This window comes from Sceloporus occidentalis, unplaced genomic scaffold, assembly GCF_023333645.1.
Source record: "Sceloporus occidentalis isolate IW3139 unplaced genomic scaffold, rSceOcc1.0.p SCAF_2, whole genome shotgun sequence".
Taxonomy (NCBI): Eukaryota; Metazoa; Chordata; class Lepidosauria; order Squamata; family Phrynosomatidae; genus Sceloporus; species Sceloporus occidentalis.
The window spans coordinates 249099394-249123700 of record NW_028316982.1 but is presented as its reverse complement, the minus strand read 5'-3'; the positions used below and the strand labels follow the sequence as shown (position 1 = coordinate 249123700).

Below are 24307 nucleotides of genomic sequence, written 5' to 3'. Positions count from 1 at the left end.
CAGTCAGTTCCAGAAGATGGGAGTTGGTGAACTCTTGTTTGAAACACAGACTACTGGTTTATGGTCTTCCACAAGGACCAATATTCTTTCAGATGTTTAGTACCTGCAAAAGCCTGCAGGAGATATCATCCAGGAAGCAATATGAAAACATCATGCAGCTCTATTTCTCCATCTCTGCCAACATCAAGGGCAATGTTGATGTTCTGAACTGGTGCCTGGAAGCACCAGCTCAGAACATCAACATCGCCCTTGATGTTGCAGAGATGGAGAAATAGAGCTGGAAGCAGTAATGGGCTAGATCAAAGCTAACAAACTGAGGCTTAATTCAGACAAGACAGAAATGCTTCTAGTCAGTAAGAAGACAGACTCAGGAACAGAGATTCAATCTCTGTTGGACAGGGAAGTAGTCTCTTTGAATTTTCAGATGCATAGTCTGGGATGTACTATTGGTCTTTAGCACCTTGTTTATCAAAAGAATACCGTGGGCAGGAGTGGCTTTGGCCAGCTGAAATAAAGAACTGGCAAATGTAATATCGGAGCCATTGGCAATAATCTTTGAGAACTCCTGGAGAACAGGAGAAGTCCCAGCAGACTGGAGGAGGGCAAACGTTGTCCCCATCTTCAAAAAGGGGGGAAAAGAGGATCCCAACAATTATCGTCCAGTCAGTCTGACATCAATACCAGGAAAGATTCTAGAGCAGATCATTAAACAGAGAGTCTGTGAACATCTAGAAAGCAATGCCATAATCACAAAAAGTCAACATGGGTTTCAGAGAAACAAGTCATGCCAGACAAATCTGATCTCTTTCTTTGATAAAATTACCAGCTTGGTAGATGAAGGGAATGCTGTGGATATAGTATATCTTGATTTCAGTAAGGCCTTTGACAAGGTTTCCCATGATATTCTTGCAAACAAGCTTGTAAAATGTGGGCTAGACAAAGTAACTGTTAAATGGATCTGTAATTGGTTGACCGGCCGAACCCAAAGGGTGCTCAACCATGGCTCTTTTTCCTCCTGGAGGGAAGTGACCAGTGGGGTCCCACAGGGCTCTGTCCTGGGCCCAGTGTTATTCAACATCTTTATCAATGACCTGGATGACAGAATTGGGAGCACACTTATCAAATTTGCAGATGACACCAAATTAGGAGGAATAGTTAATACTCCAGAGGACAGGACCAACATTCAAAATGATCTGAATAGACTAGAAAGCTGGGCCAAAGCTAACAAAATGAAATTCAACACAGAGAAATGTAAGGTACTGCACTTAGGGCAGAAAAATGAAATGCACAGATATAGGATGGGAGACACATTGCTGAATGAAAGTACATGTGAAAGGGATCTAGGAGTCCAAGTAGACTATAAGTTGAACATGAGTCAACAGTGTGATGCGGCAGCTAAAAAGGCCAATGCAATTCTAGGCTGCATCGATAAAAGTATAGTGTCTAGATCAAGAGAAGTAATAGTGCCAGTGTATTCTGCTCTGGTCAGGCCCCACCTGGAATATTGTGTCCAGTTCTGGGCACCACAATTCAAAGAGGACATTGAGAAACTGGAGCGTGTCCAGAGGAGGGCGACTAAAATGGTGAAAGGTCTGGAAACCTTGCCCTATGAGGAACGACTCAGGGAGCTGGAGATGTTTAGCCTGGAGAAGAAAAGGTTAAGAGGTGATATGATAGCCCTGTTTAAACATTTGAAAGGATGTCACATTGAGGAGGGAGCAAGCTTGTTTTCTGCTGCTCCAGAGAACAGGACCCGGAACAATGGATGCAAGCTACAGGAAAAGAGATTCCACCTCAACCTTAGGAAGAACTTCCTGACAGTAAGGGCTGTTCAACAGTGGAACAAACTCCCCCAGAGTGTAGTGGAGTCTCCTTCCTTGGAGGTCTTTAAGCAGAGGCTAGATGGCCATCTGTTGGGGATGCTTTGATTTGGATTTCCTGCATGGCAGGGGGTTGGACTGGATGGCCCTTGTGGTCTCTTCCAACTCTATGATTCTATGATTCTATGGTTGGCAGTAGCAGCAGTTCTTGAGGAGATTAGACCTGGTGATGGGAACACTTGCTTTAGCTGTATACCTTTGCAAAAATTAGTTATTCAGGAATGCAACTGCAAGATTGCTGCACTGGTTATCAATATACTTTGGCACACAATTAAAAGTGTTGGTTATTCATGCTAAAGCATTAAATGGCTTAGGTACAGGTTGGGTTAGGGATTAACCATTTCCCCGTCACCCTCCCTGTTCCTTAACATCAAAAAGAGACGTTACTATGTAATTTAGGAGCATGATTGAATGAGACAAGAAAAGTGTCTTTTCAGTGGCTGTACATATATAATTAAGCACTTTGGCTTGGATCCAAAATTCCACTAAGGGACATTTTGCAACTACCCACCCCGTATCCTCACAGAAACTCTCAATGCTGACCAAATACCTGCTCCAGAGGGCTGCTCAGCACATCCAGAGTTGATTTGATGAGTATACAAGGGAGAGAGGGACACTGCCTGCTGTTTTCATCAGTAGAAGTCCACCACTTGATCCTGTCCTTTGATGTTTTTCACATGTTACTAAAGAACATTTCATTATGATAGATTTTTCTTACTAACTCTCCTTGCTTGGCTGGTTAAAACTTTAAAAGCTACCATGACCCCAAAGCACTGTGATTGTTAAAATGTTGTAAGTGAAGTGTGTCCATTTGCATAGCATGATAGGATACAACTCTTTTAATGACTGAATTAACAAATAAATTGAACTACCGAAAAACAATGTAAACTAGACGAATTAATCAGCAATGGAAATAATGGCTTCAAAGGTGCAATACATTGCCTGACTTAATGAAAGTTTTAGCACTGTATTCATTAGGAATGACCCTTCAAATCGAGAACTAGTTAAGAAAACAAGTGGCAGGTCCAGGGCAGCTAACAAATGTCACTATGACCATGACCCTTAGCAAGACACTCATCAATTCATCTGTCTTTTACCTCTGTATCGCTTCATCTCTCACAGAGAGTTTCAAAGGCTCCCATGGATTCAAAGAGGATACTCAGGAAAACATAAGCCATTTCCACAGCATGCACTTCATAAATATTTGGACTTTCTTTTAATCTTTTCACTTACTAGACTCTTGTGTAATTATATACTCTAGAACAACTCTTGTAACTTTCTTTGTACGCTCTCTTTACCTCCCTGTGTGAATGTCTCAGGTTATATAAAATCCGAAACTCCCTTTGACAGAGGCCATCACATTTATAATGTCAGATGATTTCACAGTCAAGCTAGAGCACCTATTAAAACATGTTTTTTCATTGTCATCATGAGTTCAAATAACGTCATGAATTTCTTCACCATAAGCATGACCTAAGTGTCCCAAAGCTGTCAAGTTGATCACACTGAGTTTCCACTAGAAAAAGTAGGTCATGGACAGCAACTTAGATCTGGGGTGGGGAACCTGTGGCCCTGCAGATAGATCCCTCACTTACATGCCAGGATGGATAGGGTTGATGGGAGTTCACACTCTAAAACATCTGGAGGGTCACATGTTCTCCAAGACCTGGCCTTGACATTCTTCTTTTATTATTTAAAATTTTATTGACACATTTCCAATGCCATTACAAAATTTATATTTTAAAAAATGAAAAACAAAAAAGTGTTACACTTACAGATATTGTTCCTTTTATGTACATTATTTTATTAGAGTATCTCCTTTAATAATAATAATAATAATTATTATTATTATTATTATTATTATTATTATTATTCTGTTTATTTATATCCCGCCTTCCTCCCAGTATAGGGGCCTAAGGCTGCTAACAAATTTAAAACAGTCTAAGTTAAAACAGTATAAAACATTAAAAATACAAAGTTTAAAAAACAATGAAACAATTCAAACAATTAAAAACATTACATTATTAAAATTTAAGAATTTAAAACTCTTTAAAACTCAAAAAAAACAGCACCCATATCAATATGTGAAGTCCTGGCAGCATAAAAACATTTTTATGTGCCGTTGAAAAGAAAGCAAAAATGGAGCCACCCTGGCCTCTCTAGGGAGGGAGTTCCAGAGCTTGGGAACCACTAAGAAGGCCCTCTCTCTTGTTCCCACAAAATGCGCCTGAGAGAGTAGTGGTACAGAGAGAAGGGCCTCTCCAGATGATCTCAACATCCTAGTGGGCTTGTACAGGGAGCTAAGGTCCTTCAAATAGTCTGGACCCAAGTCATATAGGGCTTTATAGGTCAAAACCAGCAATTTAAATTGCGCCCGGAAACTGTCTGGCAGCCAATGGAGCTGTTGCAACGAGAGAGTTGTATGCTCCCTGTAGCCAGCTTCAGTTAACAGCCTGGCTGCAGCTCTTTGGACCAGCTGAAGTTTCTGACCACTTTTCAAAGGCAGCCCCACATAGAGGGCATTACAGTAATCCAGATGGAATATTACATGATTCTTAGATAATACAGTTGGCACTTTGTTTCTGCGGGGATCCGTTCCGGACCCTTACGCGAAAATGGAAGCTCGCGCTTATTCAAGACCCATAGGGCTTGAATGGAGCACGCCCCCATGACATATAGTCATATATGGAATAGTTTCACTGATTGCCAATTTATTTCCAATCTCAGTTCAAGATACTTAATTTTCTTTGTTCTGAAAGAAAAACTGCCCTCCTCCTATAAATGTGTCTAAGAACTTAATTCTAATTTTGAGGTTCTCCTAACAGCTCTTCTGCCCTCAAAAATACAGTGGCTGTGCATCAAGGCCTTGTAGGTTCTTATCATTTAATTGTTCTATATTGCTTGTTAGTTTTGCTGTATTCTTCAGTTTTACTTTTTAAATAGCATTTCAGTAATATGATATTTATTATTATGTAATGATGTATTTTATTGTTAAACCATCTTGAATATTTTATAAAATGTCAGGGGCTAAAAATCATTTAAAAAACAACAATGTATTTTCATTTTGTATTATATTTTCCATCCTCAAACCAGTCATCCTCAGACTATCCTTTTAAGGTATATATCATCCACCATATCAATTTTATGGTGAAACCTTGACTACTAACATTGATTTAAACAGACATTCCTCTTCTCAGGAAACTTAGAAAGATCCCTAACAGAATTCTCAACTCAACCTCACCTAATGATCCATCTTACTATTCTTTGGCAGAAACTAGGGCCCAAAACACACTGCAGAAATAACCTAGATTGATACCGCTTTAACTGCCCTGGCTCAGTGCTAAGGAATCATTGGAATTCTAGCTTGTTGTGGCACCCGATCTCTCTGTCAGAGAGGGCTAAATAACTCACAAAACTACAATTTCATAGCACTGAGCCAGGGCAGTTAAAGCAGTGTCAAACTGGATTATTTCTACAGTGTGTTTTGGCACTGTGGTACCAAAAAATGGCAAGAGCATGGGAAGATCTATATTGAAAACACACAGAGATTCCTGAAACAATAGCATTGGTATTAACAGTGTATTGTTGTAAGTCAGGAGTGGGCAAAATGTGGTCCATGGGCCCTTGGGATCCCTGACTGTGGCTCTTGAAGCTGCACAGAAACTCTCAAGGCCCTCAGGGACCCTTATGAAAAGATTTCAAAGTTGATTTTAACTATTCACTGGTGAAAAGCCCCACAAACCAACTGCAAATGCTTTCCCTGCCCTCCCAGAGCCCCAACCCTCCAAGGATAAAAGCCACCAAATTAGCCAAAATAGTCTCTGGAAGCAATAGTGTCTGAAAGCCTGGCATGCCAAAATATGCCAGTGTAGTCTACTGGGTGGGCACAGGAGGGGGCAATGGCCACTTCCTCTTCTGCAGTTGCCCACACTTGTAGGTTTTTGGTTTGTTTTATCAACTAGAGCTGTATGTATGTTAGAAGCATTTCTCAAAAAACTGCCAGTTCAAAATACATGACTTGGGAGAATTCCACTGACACCAGAGTGCTTCCAATAGTGCAAAATGGGATAGCCAACATTCCTTGATTCTCTCTATGTACTTGCAGCCTTCTGAACCATTTCACTTTTGGTTTTAGAAGTGCAGCAGTTCAAGGGAAGACAGCTTATGTGGGTAGGACAACAGCAAAAAACAAACAAACACCCAACCCCAAAAAACAACTGCTCCAACTTATTTGAGCATATTTTCCACCATGATAGAGCCATCATTGGATAAACCCCTGACAACCCCAATGCCCATTTGATTTTTGTATCAAAAGGTGTACATCCATCTCTTTTTAAGATTCACAAGAGAACACTCACTGGTTTTAAGGGATATAGAGTATATGTTGCACCCAAAGTCATGCTTTATTCAGATGCATGCATGCAATAACAGAGAAATGAAGGCACAGAGTTCTCATACCTGAAACTAGCAACGCAGTTAGTGGTGGGCCATCCTAAAACGAAAGACTTTTCCAGGCTGGTACTGCCCTCGCAGACCTCTTCCATGCAAGATGCTGTCCACATTTCGGAAAGGCGTGCCTGGCTCTTCAGTTTGAAATGCAACTGCGACCTGTCATTAAAAGAATTCTATTGTACAACACTGGCAACCAAAAGCTTAGAAATAAATACAAAATGAGCATAACTCCTACCGACTGAGGTCTATAAAACAATTAACTCTGCCATTGCTACAAACAAGAGTTGGAACTGCTGCAGGCCTGGAGGCAAAAAGTCTGAGCTAACAGATGGACTGTCAGCTTCAAAAATCTGTGTTTGCTGGACCAGACCACTTTCTTGAGGCAAAATGAACTGTCACCAAATGCTGTACATTTAGAAAAAAAAGACAGCAAATAAAAGAGAAAAATATACATGAACTTTAATCCACCTGCCAGGCTAGTAATGAGATTTTAGGAATTGGAGGCTTGGAAATTTAAAGCTCTGATCCCACTCCCAGACTTGTATCATCTAGAATCCCATAGTCAAAGTATGAATTAACATGCCTTTGGAGGGGGTGAGAATGTGACATGCTTTCTTCAGAATTAATCTCAGTTTCAACACAAATGGAGCACAAGCAAAAATCCAGTTATTTTGGTCTCAAATGTGAGTGCACTTGAACCTTATGGATTTCAGAGAACTGACCTACATTTAGGATGCTCTGATTTCACATCCTCCCAAAAGCTTTTAACATTTAGTTCATTAACAGCTCTGACTTGATGCTGTGCCACAGAGGAACTGGCACCAACCCAAATATCCACAGTTGTAAACACTGTATTCAGACTCAATTCATTGGGAACTCTCTCCTGAATGAATCCCACCTGAAATGAATGGGAGAATATGTTCTGCTATTACAGTGTTGCTCTATCAAATAATATCTATGGATTCTACTAGGATTTGCCAGAAGAACGTTAATTGTACCTTCTGTCAACCATATTTCTGTCCGCACCAGCGTATCTCCTGTTTATGGTGCAGCACTCAAATGAACAACTGGTCACCAGGAAAAATTAACAGGGGGAAACAAGTGATGCAGGAGAACTTAATACTTATATCACAGCTCAGCTATTTATTTCATTTGTATGCTGCCTTTCGCCCAGAATAGGACCCAAGTCGGCTCCCAAAGAGAGTCAATTAAATCCTTCACAATAATTATTTTTAAAGTTATTAAAATCACCACATAGTATAGACAGTATATTCACTACTGCATTAACTTTGCCAGACTTTCCCCTTACTGCTCCAACTGGAAGGGCAAAAATAAAACAAGTCAGGATCCATGCAGGTTATAGGAATCCCCAGAAGAAAAATTGAAACAACTGTTTTTTTCACATCAATGATGATTCCAATCCCTGCTTAAGTCACAAGCTAAAACACACTCAAATGGTAGTTTGAGCATTGGATGATGACTCTGGAGACCAGGGTTTGATTCCCATTCAGCCATGGACCCCCTCTGGGTGGCCTTGAGCAAGTCACACACTCTCAGCCTCAGGTAATGGCAAACCATCCTCGGAACAAATCTTGCCAAGATAACTCCATGATAGGTTTGCCATAAGTCAGAAACAACTTGAAGGCATGCACACACACACACAACCGTATAACTTAGCAAATTCATTATTGTGCTGATTTTTGCCATCAGATCCCCTTCAACCTAATGAAACCCTATGAATGAGAGACCTCTAAAGCCCTGGTCATCAACTGCCCTGCTCAGGTTTCGCAAACTCAGAGCTGTGGTTTCTTTAATTGAATCAATCCATCTGTAATGCAATCTTCCCCTTTTCTTACTGTCTTACACTTTACTGAGCCTTATTGACTTTTCCAAGGAGTCACATTATCTCATGATACGTCCAAAGTATGACAGTCTTAATTTAGTCATGAGCTCAGACTTGATTTGCTCTAAGACATATTCTGTCTTTTTAAGGTAATTCATGCATTGGTGTTAATGACTATTTTTTCTGCATATTCTTCCACAAGGCCAAGAGAAAAAGGGATGCTGGAGCATGCACAAGTCAATCCCCTCTTAACCCAAAGATTTACCCTTGCAAGCTGAAAGGTACAATAAAGCCCTGGCCTAAAGATATACCATTCATGTTGCTACTTGGCAATGATGGAAAGTGGCTCTCCCTTCTTTGGCCTTCCAGGTTATTTTGCTTCTAACAAATCCTTGTCTTTCTGGATAGAGTTGCTGCAGAGTTTCTCACCTGATAAGTGGATTACTACTTAAGACTGGAAGGTCTTGTGTAAAAGTGGGTCAGCCTAAAAAAGGAACCTTAATAGGCATCTAAAAGCTGCAGGGGACAGAAAGCCAGGGGAGGGGATGTCTAGCAGTATCTGAATAAGAGAGGAATACCAACTCCGAAAATGACAACTGTGAAGAACAGAAGTGTTTGCACAGGAAAGATGTTTATAGAAAATCTTTGCCTAACACACTTTGCTGCCATTGTTGATGAACACAGTTTCTGTGCTCAACTCACAAAATTTTGCAAGATAACAATTTCTCCTCTCACGCTAATAAAGTGGAAGAATGATCACATAGAACCTTGGTTGCTATGCAGTTATTAAAGACATGGCAATCATGGTTCATATAGAAATATATTAAAATTCATATCCATATGAACTATAATCTATACAAAAATGCTGGGATCTGCAGAGCAATAGAAAAAGGTCACTAAATATGGTGTAAGCATTTCAGTTGTTCAGAACTCTTCGTTGAAAAACAGGAGGGGAGGAGCATAGGGAACCTGCATCTGATTATAGCCATAAAATGTTATGCATTTATGTGTGCATGCATGCATGTGAATGTGCATGCACACCTGTATGAAGATATTCAGGTCAGGTATTGCAGCAGTTTCAGTTTACATGTGAGATTTCTCCTGAGGCTACTGAGAAGGAAAAACAAAGAAACAACAGCAGTTCCCATTTTTTCTTTTCAAGCTAGTATGGTATAGTGGTTACAGTGCTGCATTGTGATCCAGTAGATCCAAGTTCAAGACCCTACACAATCATGAAAAAGGTAACCATGGACCGACCAGTCACTTTCTTTCAGCCTGACCCTACTTCATAGCACTGTTCTACTCATTGAAGAAAAACAGATATAAATGTATTTAATTACTGTCACTGAAAACAAAAACTTGATCTGTGTTCTCTGAACTGTTCCATCCGCATGCATATAGACAATATTGGTTCCTGAGTTTTTTTATATTGACAAAGCTATTTCAAAGTGTTGTTGTTATGTGCCTTCAAGTCATTTCTGATTTGAATCAAAGTTACCATGGGGTTTTCTTGGCAAGATTTATTTACCTTCCTCTGAGGTTGAGACTGTCAATATCACCAAGTGAGTTTCCACGGCTTAGTGGGGATTCAAATCCAGGTCTCCCAGTGTCCTAGTCCAACGCCGAAGCCACTACACCATGGCTCGCTTATTTCAGACAATATCATGTATTCAGAATCTAGGTCCTTGTGGTGGGATTGTCATTACCCCTGCCTATAAGAACTACCTCAGATCATGCAGATCATTATGCAATGATTTTCTTATCTTTTTATATACTAAATTCTGTTTTAGTTATAATTCTAAATTATTCTGGATAATTTTGAAAGTGCTATCTGAGAATCCATGCATTCTCAATTATTTTCTTTTGAAATACTGTACAACCTTACTTATTATGTTCTCTAAATTTTAGGTACTTTCTTCATCTTAGGTATGTCTTTAAACTCTTAGAATGGCTAACTTTACTTTTTTTGACAGTCTATGGTTTAACATCTTTCTGAAATCTAGAGTATGGCAGATGAAAGATTTTACCTCTCACTTCAGGAAAAACATCATTTTAAGCTATTAAATTTTGATGTGTTGGGTTGGTCCACTCCAAAACGCAATCTCTTCCCATACAAAATACCAAGCTGACACATCATTGAACAATTAAATAAAAGCATTTAAGCAACTCACTTAAAATCTGACTAAAGAGAATCAAGATCTTTATCAAAACAACTTCAATACAAATGGCCTTTGTCAAACTGGAACACAAGTGGCTTGCTAAATGGGGATAGTACAGATGACTGCCTAACAAGAGCCAGCTCGAAATAAAATGTGAATAAAAATGCAATTTAAATTGGAGGTTATTAATCATTTCCCTTTGTTTTATAACCAATCACAATGTGGGACAGTCAAATTAGTAATTCATATTTAACAATTCTGATTTGAATCCATATGACTTGCTTCCTATATAAATAGTGTATTTTCATTGGGGCTTGCAGAGGTATTTTCAATTGACATTGTCCACTGCCTCATGAGCAGTTGTAGCTCTGCCATCCACCCCTAGGTTTCTGTCATCTTTTTTTAGTTCTCTTAGTTTATAATCCAACTCTGCAACGATGTAAGCATACTCAAACTGCTCCACTGAGAGCAGGTATCATGCAGCCTCCAGATGTTTTAGACTACAACTCACAGCCAGCATAGCCAATAGTGCACTATTTTGAAGGCTGCACACTTTCAATCCTTATCTTAGAAAAATGTGTTCCTGGTCCTATGCTCCCACCATACATATAGGAAAGGGGCAGGAAAGTGTGTGGGACAGATGCAGCAAGGCATGTGTGGAGCAGAACAAGTAGTCCTGTTATGAACCAATTTGTACAGAGTGAAATAAGAAAAAAAATGAAAATGTGTTTACAGAACTTTTCTTCTATGAGCGATTCCTTCTTCACCCTGTAAGTAGCTCCAATTTGACCTGTAGATGCTCAGTGAGGAGGAGGATGCTTCCCCACATTTAAAATAGGGACTGCATAAAGAAACTACACTGCTTTCCCTGCTTAACAAGAACAAAAGCACTTTTGTGATGTTAACAGTCATGTCAAACCCCACCTTCATTTCAGATCTGGTTACATTTTTGACAACTAAACATATTTTGAACTAAAGAAAAGGACAAAGACTGCTAAAGATCTGGGAGTAAATGATCAAAAAGGACTGTCAAATCAGTTTCATTTCAGATGATATACTGTTCCAGCTGCTGCTCACACAATCCTGGATTTCATCCACAGAGTGCTGTAATTGAGGTAGGATGGAGCAAAGAAATTTATGAGCTAGTTCTTCCTCAGCAGCAATGAAAGAAAATAAAATGCAAGTTCGTATCAACTCTGTCTCATAAACAGATTTCTGGATGTGCACTGTTTTGTAAGCATATCCATACTGTTTTGTTGTCCTTGTGAATCTACATTAACTGAAAGTGTCTTGAAGATGCTCCTAAACAGAAGGTGATAACACCAAGGAGTCTGGATGTGCCATTTGTGTTCAATCAAGCTAGACGCTGAGTTTGGATTATTCACTCAACCATTCACAATTAAATCAAACTTACAAACTGGAGCTCTTGCATGCCAACCTCATGCAGGGCTTATAACTCTAGGCAAGCCCAGAGGGTTCTTTCCCATGTGATTATGTGTGAATGAGAAACTAAGATGAGGGGGAAAAGGCCCTAATGAAGCTTCCTTCTTTGTCAGCTAGGATGGGGGTGAGGAATAGTAGGCTTGATGAGTTGAACATCTTACCTTGAACTTGTCACCTTGTATCCCTCTGTTTGAAAGGCAATTATGTTGTTGGTTGGGAAACAGAATGTAAACATGCTCTTTCCATGGTTATCTGAGGCATGATAATCTCATGCCCTGCTTGTGAGCTTCCTAAAAGTATTTGGCTGGTCAAATGCTGGAGACAATGCTTGGCAAGACCAACCCTTAATCTCAGCAATAATCCATCTCACAATAGTTTATGACAATCTCACAAAATCTTAACTACAGTTAGGTCTGCACTAACCCAAACTTATAAATGAATAACATTTCCAAACCCTTGAAAATGACCACCTTTGTGCAATTAATTACTGAATTCATACATAGATTTGAAGAGGAATTTTCAAGTGTGAAAATTGTATGTTAAGAACATTAAATAAAGGGATATCTTTAAAATTCCATTCCCCCTGACATCATTTGTAGCAAATAAGAAACAGGGAAGGAGTAAATATCTTTTGCTTCAATATTGTGGAGCTATTCAGACAAGTATATTTCAAGCATTGCTTTTCACATTGTTCCAAAATATATTTACTTCACATAGTGCTCCTTACCATTCCATTCCACCTTTCTTCGCCAGACTACTGTGGGACCATCATCTCGGCACATTCTCCTTATCTCCACAATGCACCACTATCAATGATAGCAGTGGCTGCTCTTTAGCTTTTGGTGAGTGGACCTGTCCCAGTTCCCCCACATATACTTTTACAGATCCCCCTGTCTTTGACTTGACAGTCCTTTAAAACCCACTCCATTCTCCCTACCTCCCATTCCCTGACACCAAGTAGTACAATAATGAAACCTATAGCCCCAGAAACTTTCACAATACAATGAAAAGCTGCTGAGTTCTCCTAACTAATCCCTCAGCAACTGAAGCTTGATCTGGCCACTATCCTTGAGGTCCCCTATGGTAAAAACTGTTTTGAAATGTCAGTAACCTTTGTTGAAGGAATGGAAAACATCTCACCAATATTGTAATACAAAATGAGATAAAAATGTTAGCTGCTGAAGAGTGTGAGGTTCCCAGTAGGATGTTTTACAGCAGTAGTTTCTTCAGCTTTGGACTTACTTGGGTTTGGCAACCACGATGATATCAGTGAAGAGGAATAGGTGACGTTCCTGGGTCTGTAGGCCTGTCTTTAGCTGTACATGTCCATCCAGAAGGAATGTTCTGGTGGGACAGAGGAAGGACTGTACAAGTGGACACGTCTCTGGACTGATGGGGGAGAAGCAAACTTCCCTGAAGGCAAAATAAGCAAAAGTCACTGTGAGCCACTTGAAGAATAGGTTCTCAAAATAGCTACAAAGCTGCAGGAAGAAAATAAAATTCATTTGGGATTTAAAATGTAGCTGAGAATCTACCAAACTTCACATTTCATATGCACATCTCATAATACAGTACCGGTGAAACTCAAATATAATTACAGGGACGAGAGAATGGCCTCCAAATGGACAAGCAATTCAGTCCTTGAAAATGGCCATATTTAACATCTGGTACACTTCTGAAGAATCCATTCATTTTCCCTGCCCTGCTCCAAAAACCCTAGCACCACACAAAAATTAACCCTACCATTAAGAGTGCCCATACAGATTTTATTTGAGTTAGGCTTTTGATAACAATTACACAAGGCAATGTTTTATTATCAACACAACCCAGTTTGAGACCCAGGTTTCCTTCACCAAACCTCTTCATTCCTCCTCCCCACACACATCTGCTTGTGTGTTGTTCTTCTGAACCCCAATGCCTTTCTCATCCAATCCAGTTTATTGGAATGACAGCAGTGAGAATAGCTAGCCATCCAAAGAGCTTTGCAGGACAACTGGCTGGGTGCTCACCCTGTGTCTGGATGCTTCCTGACATTGGTTATGGTTTTTGCTGAGTACAGCTGGATTATCCGGAGGAGTCCAAGATAATTGCTGACTGGGGAAAACCTGACAGCTGGTGCTGGAAGGACATGCACTTCAGCATGAGCATGACTCATTTTCAGCATCATGCAGCAGCTATTTACATTCTCATCGCAGCCCAGTGAGAGTCCAGATTACATTCTTCTTTCCTTGCTGTATCAAGACAGTGACATTTTACTGTTTCTTAATTCTTAAAAAAAAATCACTTTTATACTGGTTAATCTGATTGGTGAACTGATGTGTGTGGGGATCAGTCACCACTTAACTTTGCAAACAGGCTTATAAAAGTCAGATCTACAGGAGACTTGGAAGGATGCTGTTGGCTTCTGAGGGTGAAACTGTCTAATTTTAGGCTGGTGTTTTCCCCCTAGTAATGGGGTATTCTTACAGTTCCAGAGGCCATGCTTGTGGGGATGGCACAAATCCTACCCTACTCTAAAATGTGCAGCTGTCAATGAATATTTGTGTGTTCTGCATTACAGTCTCAGTGTCCATGTATGAACAGGGAAGTCCAGCAGGCATGGCCAATACCTCATCTAAACCAAGAGAGAGAAAGAGAGAGAGTGCATGCATGCCTTCAAGTTGCCTGTTGACTTATGGTGCACCATGTATTTCATTGAATTTTCTTAAGCAAGGAACACTCAGAGGTAGCTTTGGCAGTGCCTTCCTTTGAAATACAACTGACAGCACCTGGTGTTCACTGGTGTTCTTCTATCCAAATACTAACCAGGGCTCACGCTGCTTAGCTTCCAAGATTGGACAGGATTTGTTGTCTTTAAAGTATTTAGGTGTACAACTTAGAATACCCCTCTAGACTCTTTTGTAATATTCTAAGAGTTTCAGGAAAGAGCCACCATGGTGTAGTGATTTGATCATTAGGCTACGAATCTGGACACTAGAATTTGAATCCCCACTCAGCCATGGAAACACACTGGTGATCTTAAGCAAGTCACACTCTCTCAGCCTCAGGGGAGGACAACCACTGAACAAATCTTACCAAGAAAACTCTGTGATAAGTTCACTTTAGGGTCACTATAAGAAAAAAACCACTTGAACACACACAACAAGAACACAACAATTTCCTGACAGATCATAGAATCATAGAGTTGGAAGAGACCACAAGGGCCATCCAGTCCAACCTCTGCCATGCAGGAACTCACAATCATCTATGAACTATACTTAGTCTGTGTGTCTTCTCCACTAATGACGTTCAGGGATTCCTTGAGAGAAGAAGGTCATGTTCTTGGAAAAGTTATTTTTTGGACTACAGCTATCAGAATCTCATAGATATATAATCCAAAGAAGTATTTTTTTCCAGGTGGTATTCAGAATGGGCATCTGAACATTTAATGAGTAGTTAAGCACACATGTGCCAACTAGCTCTGCCATCTCCTATTCACACATGCAGCATAATATCAGGAAAGCCTTTGTAGTATACACATGCTCTATACACTAGAATGCCAGGAGGATGGAGCAGTCAGTGTAGCCCTTCTTATATATCAGCTGAATGTTTGGGTATCATTTTCAAACACTGCTGAAGACTGAAGTCATATGGAAAGAAAAGTGTGAACTGAATTTCTTGAATTCTTGTTTCCATACTGGTATTAAAAATACAAACTGGTGTAAAATGGAGTGAGGTGACCACTGAAAAAACTCTGGTCTTGAGACCAACACCACTACAACAATAAAATCTCACCTTGCACATATGGATTTAAATTGGTTTATTTATTTATTTAAATCCCATCCTCTATCTAGAGATCTCAGGGTGGCATACAAATGTCCTTCTCTTCTTCAACTCTCCTATGTAGTTAGAATCTTGTTACCCTTCACATTTTTACCACCTCTTTAGGCTGTTCGCAAAACAATGGCTTTTTGACACAGAAGATTAGCCACCAAATCAGAATAACATTTTACTCTTCAAAACTATTATTCCAAAGTAGATCCACCTTTGACCCTTGCTGGATTTGCAATCTTGTGTATTATTTCAGAAACTCAAAATAATCTCCTCTTACTTTCCCCTCCCTAGTTTTCATGCTTTTAAAAGTAGTATACATACAAACAAAGTTTTCTGTTTCTTGTGTTGCATTCATGCTAGAGCACTCAGCTTTGAACTATTTAGGTGATGGGAATTTCAGCATTTTTGGAAACATATTCAAGATGCTTTTTGTTGTACCCTTTGGTTATGCAATATTTTAAGTATTTTGGACTTTTTCATTTTTGTCTGACAAGTTTTTCATATTGAGGACAAAGGCAAGCAGAAATCATTAACATGTAATGATTTAAATTTCAAAGGCGTGATAATGTCAGAACACTGTGCACAAACTGGGAGGCTTGACAAAACATTAGCAAAGGGCAACTGGGGTCAAAAACTCAGTTCTGCAAGCCACATTCATAAAAGGCCTATAAACAGTCAAGGTTTATGATAAGTGGCTTCAGACCAGTGGGATTAAAAAATGAAGAAATGGATTTGGGTCCCTGAGATTTTAAACATGCAAACAACAATAAAACGGATAAACAAGTAACACCTATTTGAAAAGTCACAAAGATGTCCAGTGTTCCAAGAAAGTAAATAAAACAGAAAGTACAACAACAGCAGCACAAAAAGAGGATGGTGATAGTTATTTTGAAATGAATTTGTACAATGTTAAATAATAATAATTATACTACGTGTTTGTTCAAAATAAAGCAAAACCATTCTGTGTACATAAGCCAAAAAATATTTACACGGCCCTAAGATATCATACTGAAAGTATTTGTAGAATTCCAAAACAAAGAACAGTCGACCAAACCAGGTCAAATTCTGCTAAACTGTCTTGGCTGTTTTCAAACTTGACATGAGGAGTAATCTTCTTTGGTATCTACCCAATAATCCTCATAACCATGGACTTCAGTTTTTCAAAGTTTCACTATTTCTCACTTTGTCCTTATACTTCCCTTTAAAAATATTCAACTGACAGTTTGCATGATGCTCCTTAATTTCAAAATTATGCCATGTTCTGATATGAAATCAAGGGTGAAAAACTACAAAAGGAATTTTAGTATTATATGCCATCATGAGCAAGTCCTTGTCTCATGTACATTTCATACCTGTATTCCCAACACAGTGTCCACAGGCACAGACAACAATAACATGATGGCTATCCTTGCTGGGAGGTGAAGTACTGGCCTCAGGTTATTTTCTTTTCCCTACAATGTTGGGGTCCAAGCTTTCTATAGTCAAGAGCTGAAGACCATGCTTTGCTTTACAGTACATCTCAGCATGGGAAAACTGGTTTTAAAACAAAAAGAAATTCAGTTGCCACTGCTGCCCAGTAAGCTTGGGAGAACAAATGGAAGAGTTGGGAGGCAGGGCTGTGTGAGAGTAAGGATGGTGACAGTGCCAAGTGAACAACTTGCAGTGGAGTAAGCATTGGGGAAGGATGATGAAGGGACAACCCAATGGGAAAAATGAGATAGGAGCGTTGTATGGCATTGCATGCTGGCTATAGAGTATATAAAATCATAATAATTGGTGGGAATATAACTGGAAGGCAGGATGACCTGGCAGGTATTTTTGGAGCTCACAATGACCCAAGGAAGTTAAAAGACACCAGTGTTGAGGGCTCCTGACTTAGGGCATGCCCGGCATAGATAGAACAAAAGGGCAAGCACCATGGGTAATGCATGATATGACACATTTCCCCTATGCCACCCTGAGATCTCTAGATAGAAACGAAGACATGAAAGGAAGGAGGATTGAAAATTGAAAGGAACCATTGCTGAAGGATCCTGAAATTCAGGTGGCCAGATAGATGACAGCAAAATTGCTTTAGTGTGACAGCTAGGAATACAATACTGTCTATTTCCAACATTAAGCTCAGCCTTACACTGTGACAAAACGCCATTATATTTCACACTACTTTTCTGCAACCTACATTGATGAAGGGGAAAGGTGGAGAAGAAATTGCAGTCCATAAAACTGTTGATTTATATAATATTTTAGCTTGATTTGCCATAAAAAAAAACTTGGGGCAGCTAATAACATCAGTAGAAGCAAATTAAACAAGAAAACTATTCAAATCAATCAAGGGACATGTTGTCATAAATTAAAACAGAAGAAGCCCACACAGTTTCACCCTGTTTATGGGAGTTCTGGATGTGAAAGCAGAAATGACCCAGGCTGGAGTCTATTTCAAGTTTAGATAAACTTGCTGATACAACAATTTAAAACACACTGAGATGAAAAAGGGGCAAAAATGAATGAGAAATCATTTTCTTTTCTGACACAGAAGTCACGACATTAAAATTATGAATAATTTACCCAAATCAAGCATCATTAATGGAACTGATGTGTGAAAAAATGAAGAGCACAGGTATAACTATGGGGCAATGCAAATGGCCAATAAAGAGCAGTCTCTAGCTTCTCTGGCTGCAATCAGACCAGGTCTGTGGTGACTGCACAGCCCACTTCCAAAGTGGACCACCACCACAGTCCCTAGGTGGCCGCCATCAGGAATCATAATATTTCCGCTCCTTTTTGATCCAGTCCAAAGGGACAGATCATGGCATCAGAGAGGCTTCCAGCCACTTTGGGGGTATGTGTCACACACCCCCAAAGCGGTCAGAAGCTGCTTCATTTGGCCCATGCATTTTGGTTAACGAAATAGATGTGTTCCTGGGCTTTATTTATTTAAAAGAAACTTTAGTACCAGCGGCAGAAACAACATGGAAAGAATTGATTCCTATACCACAGAAAATAATAGATTAATAAGTTTCAGAAAAACTAACAATACAAACAATCAGCTCAAGTAAGCCTTGCATAAGCAAACAAAATAATTTTCAGCTTTCAAGAAAGAACTTGAAAGCTTTTTCTTTCACCAGCCTCCACCTTTCGTGTGATTTCTGTTTTGGTGGCTAAACTTACAGATCTGTGCTCTTTTTCTTTTTTCTTTAGCATACTGGGAGGAGCTGGTAAGACAGGCTTATCTGTTCTCCCCCTTTTGCATTTTATGCATGCTCACAGTAAAGGGGCTCTACAGGGAGCTGCTATTTACATTGCCTATTGTAAGCAGGAACACACAGCTACAACTGGATTAGCTAGAGCAAAATCCCACTTTTTCCCACCTTAAGCTTAATTGCACTGTTTACTGCAGACACACTACTACAACCTGACACTGAAAATCTGCATTCTCCAACCCTCCTTCAACATGGTCCAGTGCTGATGCTGCTAAAAAACCTTACAGTTAAACAGCAGATGAAGAAAAAATGGAGGGGGGCTGGGCAGACATAAAAAAGATTTTGTAAAAGTCTTTGTGCTTCTTTTGTTAACTGAAGTATGTGTGTACTTCAATTTTTTAAAAATCAATCTCAACGAATTATCAAATAAGTTACCTCTGAATGACCTTCTCCTGAAATTGAAACAAGCTTTAACTGCTTGGTTATATTTTTAAATAGCAGCTGCCAGCTTTGGAATTGGAAATGAACCAAGAGCCACCCTCCCACTTGAAGCATTATCATAGCACCTGGAAACTATCCAAAACCCAGGCACACAATCTGGCTACAGGAGAGGATGGCATTTGGCCAATATAAAGTCATTTAAAGAAATCCAAAGGGTTCTACTGAGTTACTTTTAAGACTTTTGGTCTGACACATGACATCTGCTCTCCATATCTGGATTTAGTCAACTTGGTTCCAAAACCATAGCAATATGACAGATGTGTTATCATTGATTTGGCACATATATGGTGGCTGTATTGTATATGTATAACCATAATCCAGAAAGCTATCCTGAACTTTGTCTGCCTTCTTGAAACTGACTCTGTTACGACCCAAAGGGCTTTGGAAAAGGGCAGGGAAGATTAGCTTCTAGTCAAAACAGTAATTCTGTGCCAATCCCTTGTTTTTCTTGCTCCTGTGTGACATCCTCAACTCTTACCTGGCTGCCATGTCTTAAGATTTGACCAAAATGGCAATCATAAAAGTGGAAAGAAGTGTCAGAAATTTTTTTATCCTTGGATGCATTTTGGAAGAAGTTCTCAAATGATTTCTAGAAGGTTTAAAATGTTTTTGTTAACATATATAAGGCTTGCCTTGTCTGAGAATCTCCAAGGTTTGAGTGTATACTCAAAGTGGGGTTGTTAAGTGGGGATCCTATGGGGATACTGTCCATCACTCAACTGTCTCCCTGCCAGAGCTGCTGGAGATGATTTTGGATGTGATTTTAATCTCCCCCAAATTTATTGTGTTAAGGGATTCTGAAGAACCCTCATCAAGGCCAGTTCAGAATTTCATGGCTTCCATGGCAAGCATGGGCCTGTCTCAATATCTGGCCCTACACCTGTAACAGGCTGCACTGCTGATCTGGTTTTTGCTGGTGAAGATCATAGTGATCTGAGGGTAGAGGGAGTTGAAAGAACCCCATTGTGACTGACAGATCACTACCTGATAGGTTCAGATTTGCCGGGATTCCTAACCTCTGCAGGGGTGGTAGACCCATTAAAATGGTCCACCCTAGAGAATAATGGATCTAAAAGGATTCCTGAATGCTGTGGAGGAATTTTCCAACTGCTAGCACTTATGATTCTGTTATTCCCTGGTTGATAAAGCGATGACCTGGGCAATTGACACAGTTGCTCCCAAGCACTCCTTACATGGGTGCAGAGCACAGTCTCCTTGGTTTTTTGACGAGCTCAATGCAATGAAATGCTTGAGCAGATGACAACAGTGATGGCAGGGAAAGACTCAGGATTGAGTACCCTTTTAGAACCCTCTTTGACAGTGACGAAAGCTGATAGGAAGAAAACCAACAGGAAGAAAATCAACTCATTTGTGGTGCTGGAGAAGGCTTCTGAGGCTACTGTAGACTGCTAAAAAGACAAACCAAAGGGTCCTAGAGCAAATCAGGCCTGAATTTTCCATAGAAGCCAAGATGACACCTGAGGCTGTTGTACTTGGGCAATATCATAAGACGACATGTCTTACTAGAAAAGACAATAATGGATATACTCAATCAAGAAACCAAGGCCCTGGGTATGCAAGATCTGAGCAAGGCTGTTGATGTTAGAATGACAGAATGACTTGGAGGACTCTCATTTGTGAGATTGCCATAAATTGAAGACTTTATGGCAGTTAAGAACAACATAACTCTTTTGCAATATGAACTTAGTAATCTCTCTCTCTCTCTCTCTCTCTCTCTCTCTCTCTCTCTCTATATATATATATATATATAAGCAAGCCTTTGTAATCAAAAGAGAACAGCAGGTTCATTACATAGGCAAAAGCATTACCAGCCTACAGAATGGAAAAAAACCCTGATATTTCCAGAAAAAACAGCTTGGTTGTTACCAGACAATTCTTCAGCAACTGCCAAGAACCTTTACAGTACAAAATATACTGCTTAAAAATAATCTATAGTAAAAGGATTTATTTTTCATTTTCTTTTTGAGAATGAAGTAGCTTAGGTGAGAGAGAGATGGGAAGAGAGAAAAAAACCTGAAAGGTAGTGATATTAAGAATATATACTAACATCTAGATTAGCTTTGTATACTTAAACTTTCCCAAATGGTGTAAAACTTGTGTCGTTATCTTCTAGAGTGTGGGATGGAAACACCAAGGAAAATGATAGTGATTAGTTTCACTTGACAAGTGCAGCCTATTATCTGGATGTGTTGAACTGATACAATCAATCATCACTCTGCTGAGTCAGCAGAGCTCATTGCTTACTAGTACTGTATCTTCTCAGGCAGTTACTCAACAATGAAAGAGCTGATTGGCTTTCACCCATCAGAACAAGATTTAAAAATTCCAGGGGATCACAACTTCACATGTCCAATCCATATTCCTTGACATTCACTTTAGCAGCAAAGTGAAGCAGCTGTATTTATGTGTGTGCACAGAGACCTGAACTTCCTAAGATTATTTGCTTCTACAGTTTGAAATTTTCTATTGGTGTCTACAGCATCAAAACTCTCACCCCAGCAAATGCAACTGATATACAGATTTCAAACTGAACATATTAATTTACGCATCAGACACCAAGGATCATGTCTTCTGATCATCCATGCTGGCAAATTCATGGATTGGATGACTACAGCCCATGTGTGGTCAGACAACTGCATCATATCCTTTTCTCTTCTATCCCATAGGATGCTTATAAGAGGTATGGGTTGGGTATATATGAAGTTATGTCATACTTCTACTCTCCATGTCTGTATGTGTGCATGCATGCCTGTGCTTTCATAAACTTGGGACCAGAACTTCCACATTATTTCTTGTTAGCCCTAATCCATCTATGTTCACCATGATGTACTCAAAAAACATTTCAGGACAAATCTGTATTTTTTTTTTTTTGGGGGGGGGGGGGAGATCTAAATGTCAATACTATCACATAAACAATTCTGCACTTTGTGAGCTGATGGCCGCAATGAGACTGTTCCTCTTATTCTTCAAGTTGGAAAAAATAATACAGTACAAGCTCCCACAATGAGCTAATCCATATAACACTATCCATCACACTTACTTAGGCAGTAGCTGAACTACAGTGCTGAAATGCTAATACATAACTGAATCCACCTACATTCATTTTATTACTGCTCTAGTCCTCTTATTATTCAATGTGTATCAAGGAACATTATTAAGGAGGAGACATGATCACACTTTTTAAATAGCTCAAGGGCTGCCACAAATAGGAGAGTGTAAGATTATTCTCTGGTGTCTCAGGTCTAAGAGTTTTAAGTTACAAGATGGCTGAGTTTGACTGAAAATTAGAAGGAACTTCTTAACAGTAAGAGCAGTTTGGTAGTGGAGTCAATTGCCTACAGAGGTGGTGGGGTCTCCTCTTTCTGGATGTCTTCAAAAGAGACTGAACATCTGCCTGCTGGGGATGCTATAGCTGCGAGATCCTGCACCGAGTAAGGGAGGTAGACTTGATAGCCCATAGGACCCCTTCCAACTGTGAATCTACAATTATACTACAAACTGAGAGGATTGCTCTTGTACTGCTCTTTTTTAGTAGACATTATCCCAAGATAATGTCTAACAAAGCTAGGTCAAGTTCATTTTGAAGAAAGAGATTATTCTGGCGATTAGATGGCAGCCTCCTCTCTCTTATTTCATAACCTAATTTTCAGATTCTCTGAAGAATCCCTCTGAGAAGAACTCTCTTGAACATTATTAATTCAAATCTTGTTTGAAGAAATGTGACTTAAACCTGTAACTCTGTGGATCTTAGCAACCAAACTGATTTCTCATTATAAGCAGTCTTCAAAATGCTGATAATTAACCAACGCCATCTGGCGAGATCATTTGAATTTAGAGCCATTATTGCTGTAGTGAACTTATCGCCAAAGTGGAAAGCCACTCTCAGATGGCAGAGGAGCAGAAGAATATAGAAAAGTTAACTATATACGATATGTATTTATAAATGTTCTTGGAAGAAGCATGAATGCTTTATCAAATCTGACCACGGATAAATCTTTTAGCCAGTATCTTACAAGAATTACATTGTATGTTTGTTCTTATAACAGTTTTTAGAAGTGCTGAGGAACAGATTTTCTATAACTAGGTGCCAGAAGTAGAATTAAACAATGGAGGCTTTATGTGAGCACTTACACTTTTTCCATGATCAAAACACTCTTCTTTTATTTACTCACAAGTAAGCCCTGTTTGGGAAAGATTACAGCAACAACCTTATTTAAGCTTCCTACTTGCAGAGACAACTTCATTTTAGTATCTTCTATTAAGTATGAGTGATGGATTCAAGTTTAATAGCCCTTAAACAGCTTCTTACAAGTGTAGCTACCTAAGTTTCTGCTCAAGGAAATAATGTCATCTCATATACATACATATGCATATACATATACATCTCAAAATAGCACTGTTTCATTATTAAACATGTTAAGATTACAGGAAACAAATGAAAGACCTTCCTGTTACAAGCTAACAGTGGGTCAATTAGGGAAGCTATTTATCATTAACTCTGCTCCCAAAAGGACTGAACAGGAAGCAGTAGCATTGCCTAGTCCTGGAAATGCTTTATTTAAAATGTATAAGAACCCTTGGAAAACACTAGAATGATGACAGACAGACAGACAACAGTGTCTTCTAGATGGAGCAATCAAAGAATGAAGAACCCATGAAAAGGATTATGACAGAAGATGCATATAACTGCAGACAGAATTATGTTGTTACTGTGATTGAGGCAAGGAACACCAACAGATTAAAATACAACAACATATTGGACATATCACTAGTTTAAAACATGTATCAGTTAAAAGAGAATATAAAACCAATTCATATTTTAAAACTGATAATTTTAAATAATCTGGGAAACTCTAGTGGATGAGACTGGCATTTACTGCTAACTTGGTAGCAGCATATCCAACTGACAACCCCCTCTAACAGGCCATTTCACAATCTGGGCCAGCTGAAGAAAATGTCCGCTGAGAAACAGTTGCAACCTAGTTTTGCTGACTG

At 39.4% G+C, this 24307-nt stretch overlaps 1 protein-coding gene across 5 annotated transcripts in view; it reads right to left on the bottom strand.

The window, feature by feature from the left end:
• ARHGAP20 (Rho GTPase activating protein 20) overlaps nucleotides 1-24307 on the bottom strand; it is a 131518-nt gene that overhangs the window by 45060 nt on the left and 62151 nt on the right. For all 5 annotated transcript variants that reach the window (XM_089512674.1, XM_089512675.1, XM_089512677.1 and 2 more), the window contains exons 3-4: nucleotides 13020-13190; nucleotides 6339-6488 (exon numbers count right to left, since the gene is read on the bottom strand). In XM_089512674.1, coding sequence (XP_089368800.1) covers nucleotides 6339-6488; nucleotides 13020-13190 — 321 coding nt within the window. The remainder of the gene's footprint in view (nucleotides 1-6338; nucleotides 6489-13019; nucleotides 13191-24307) is intronic.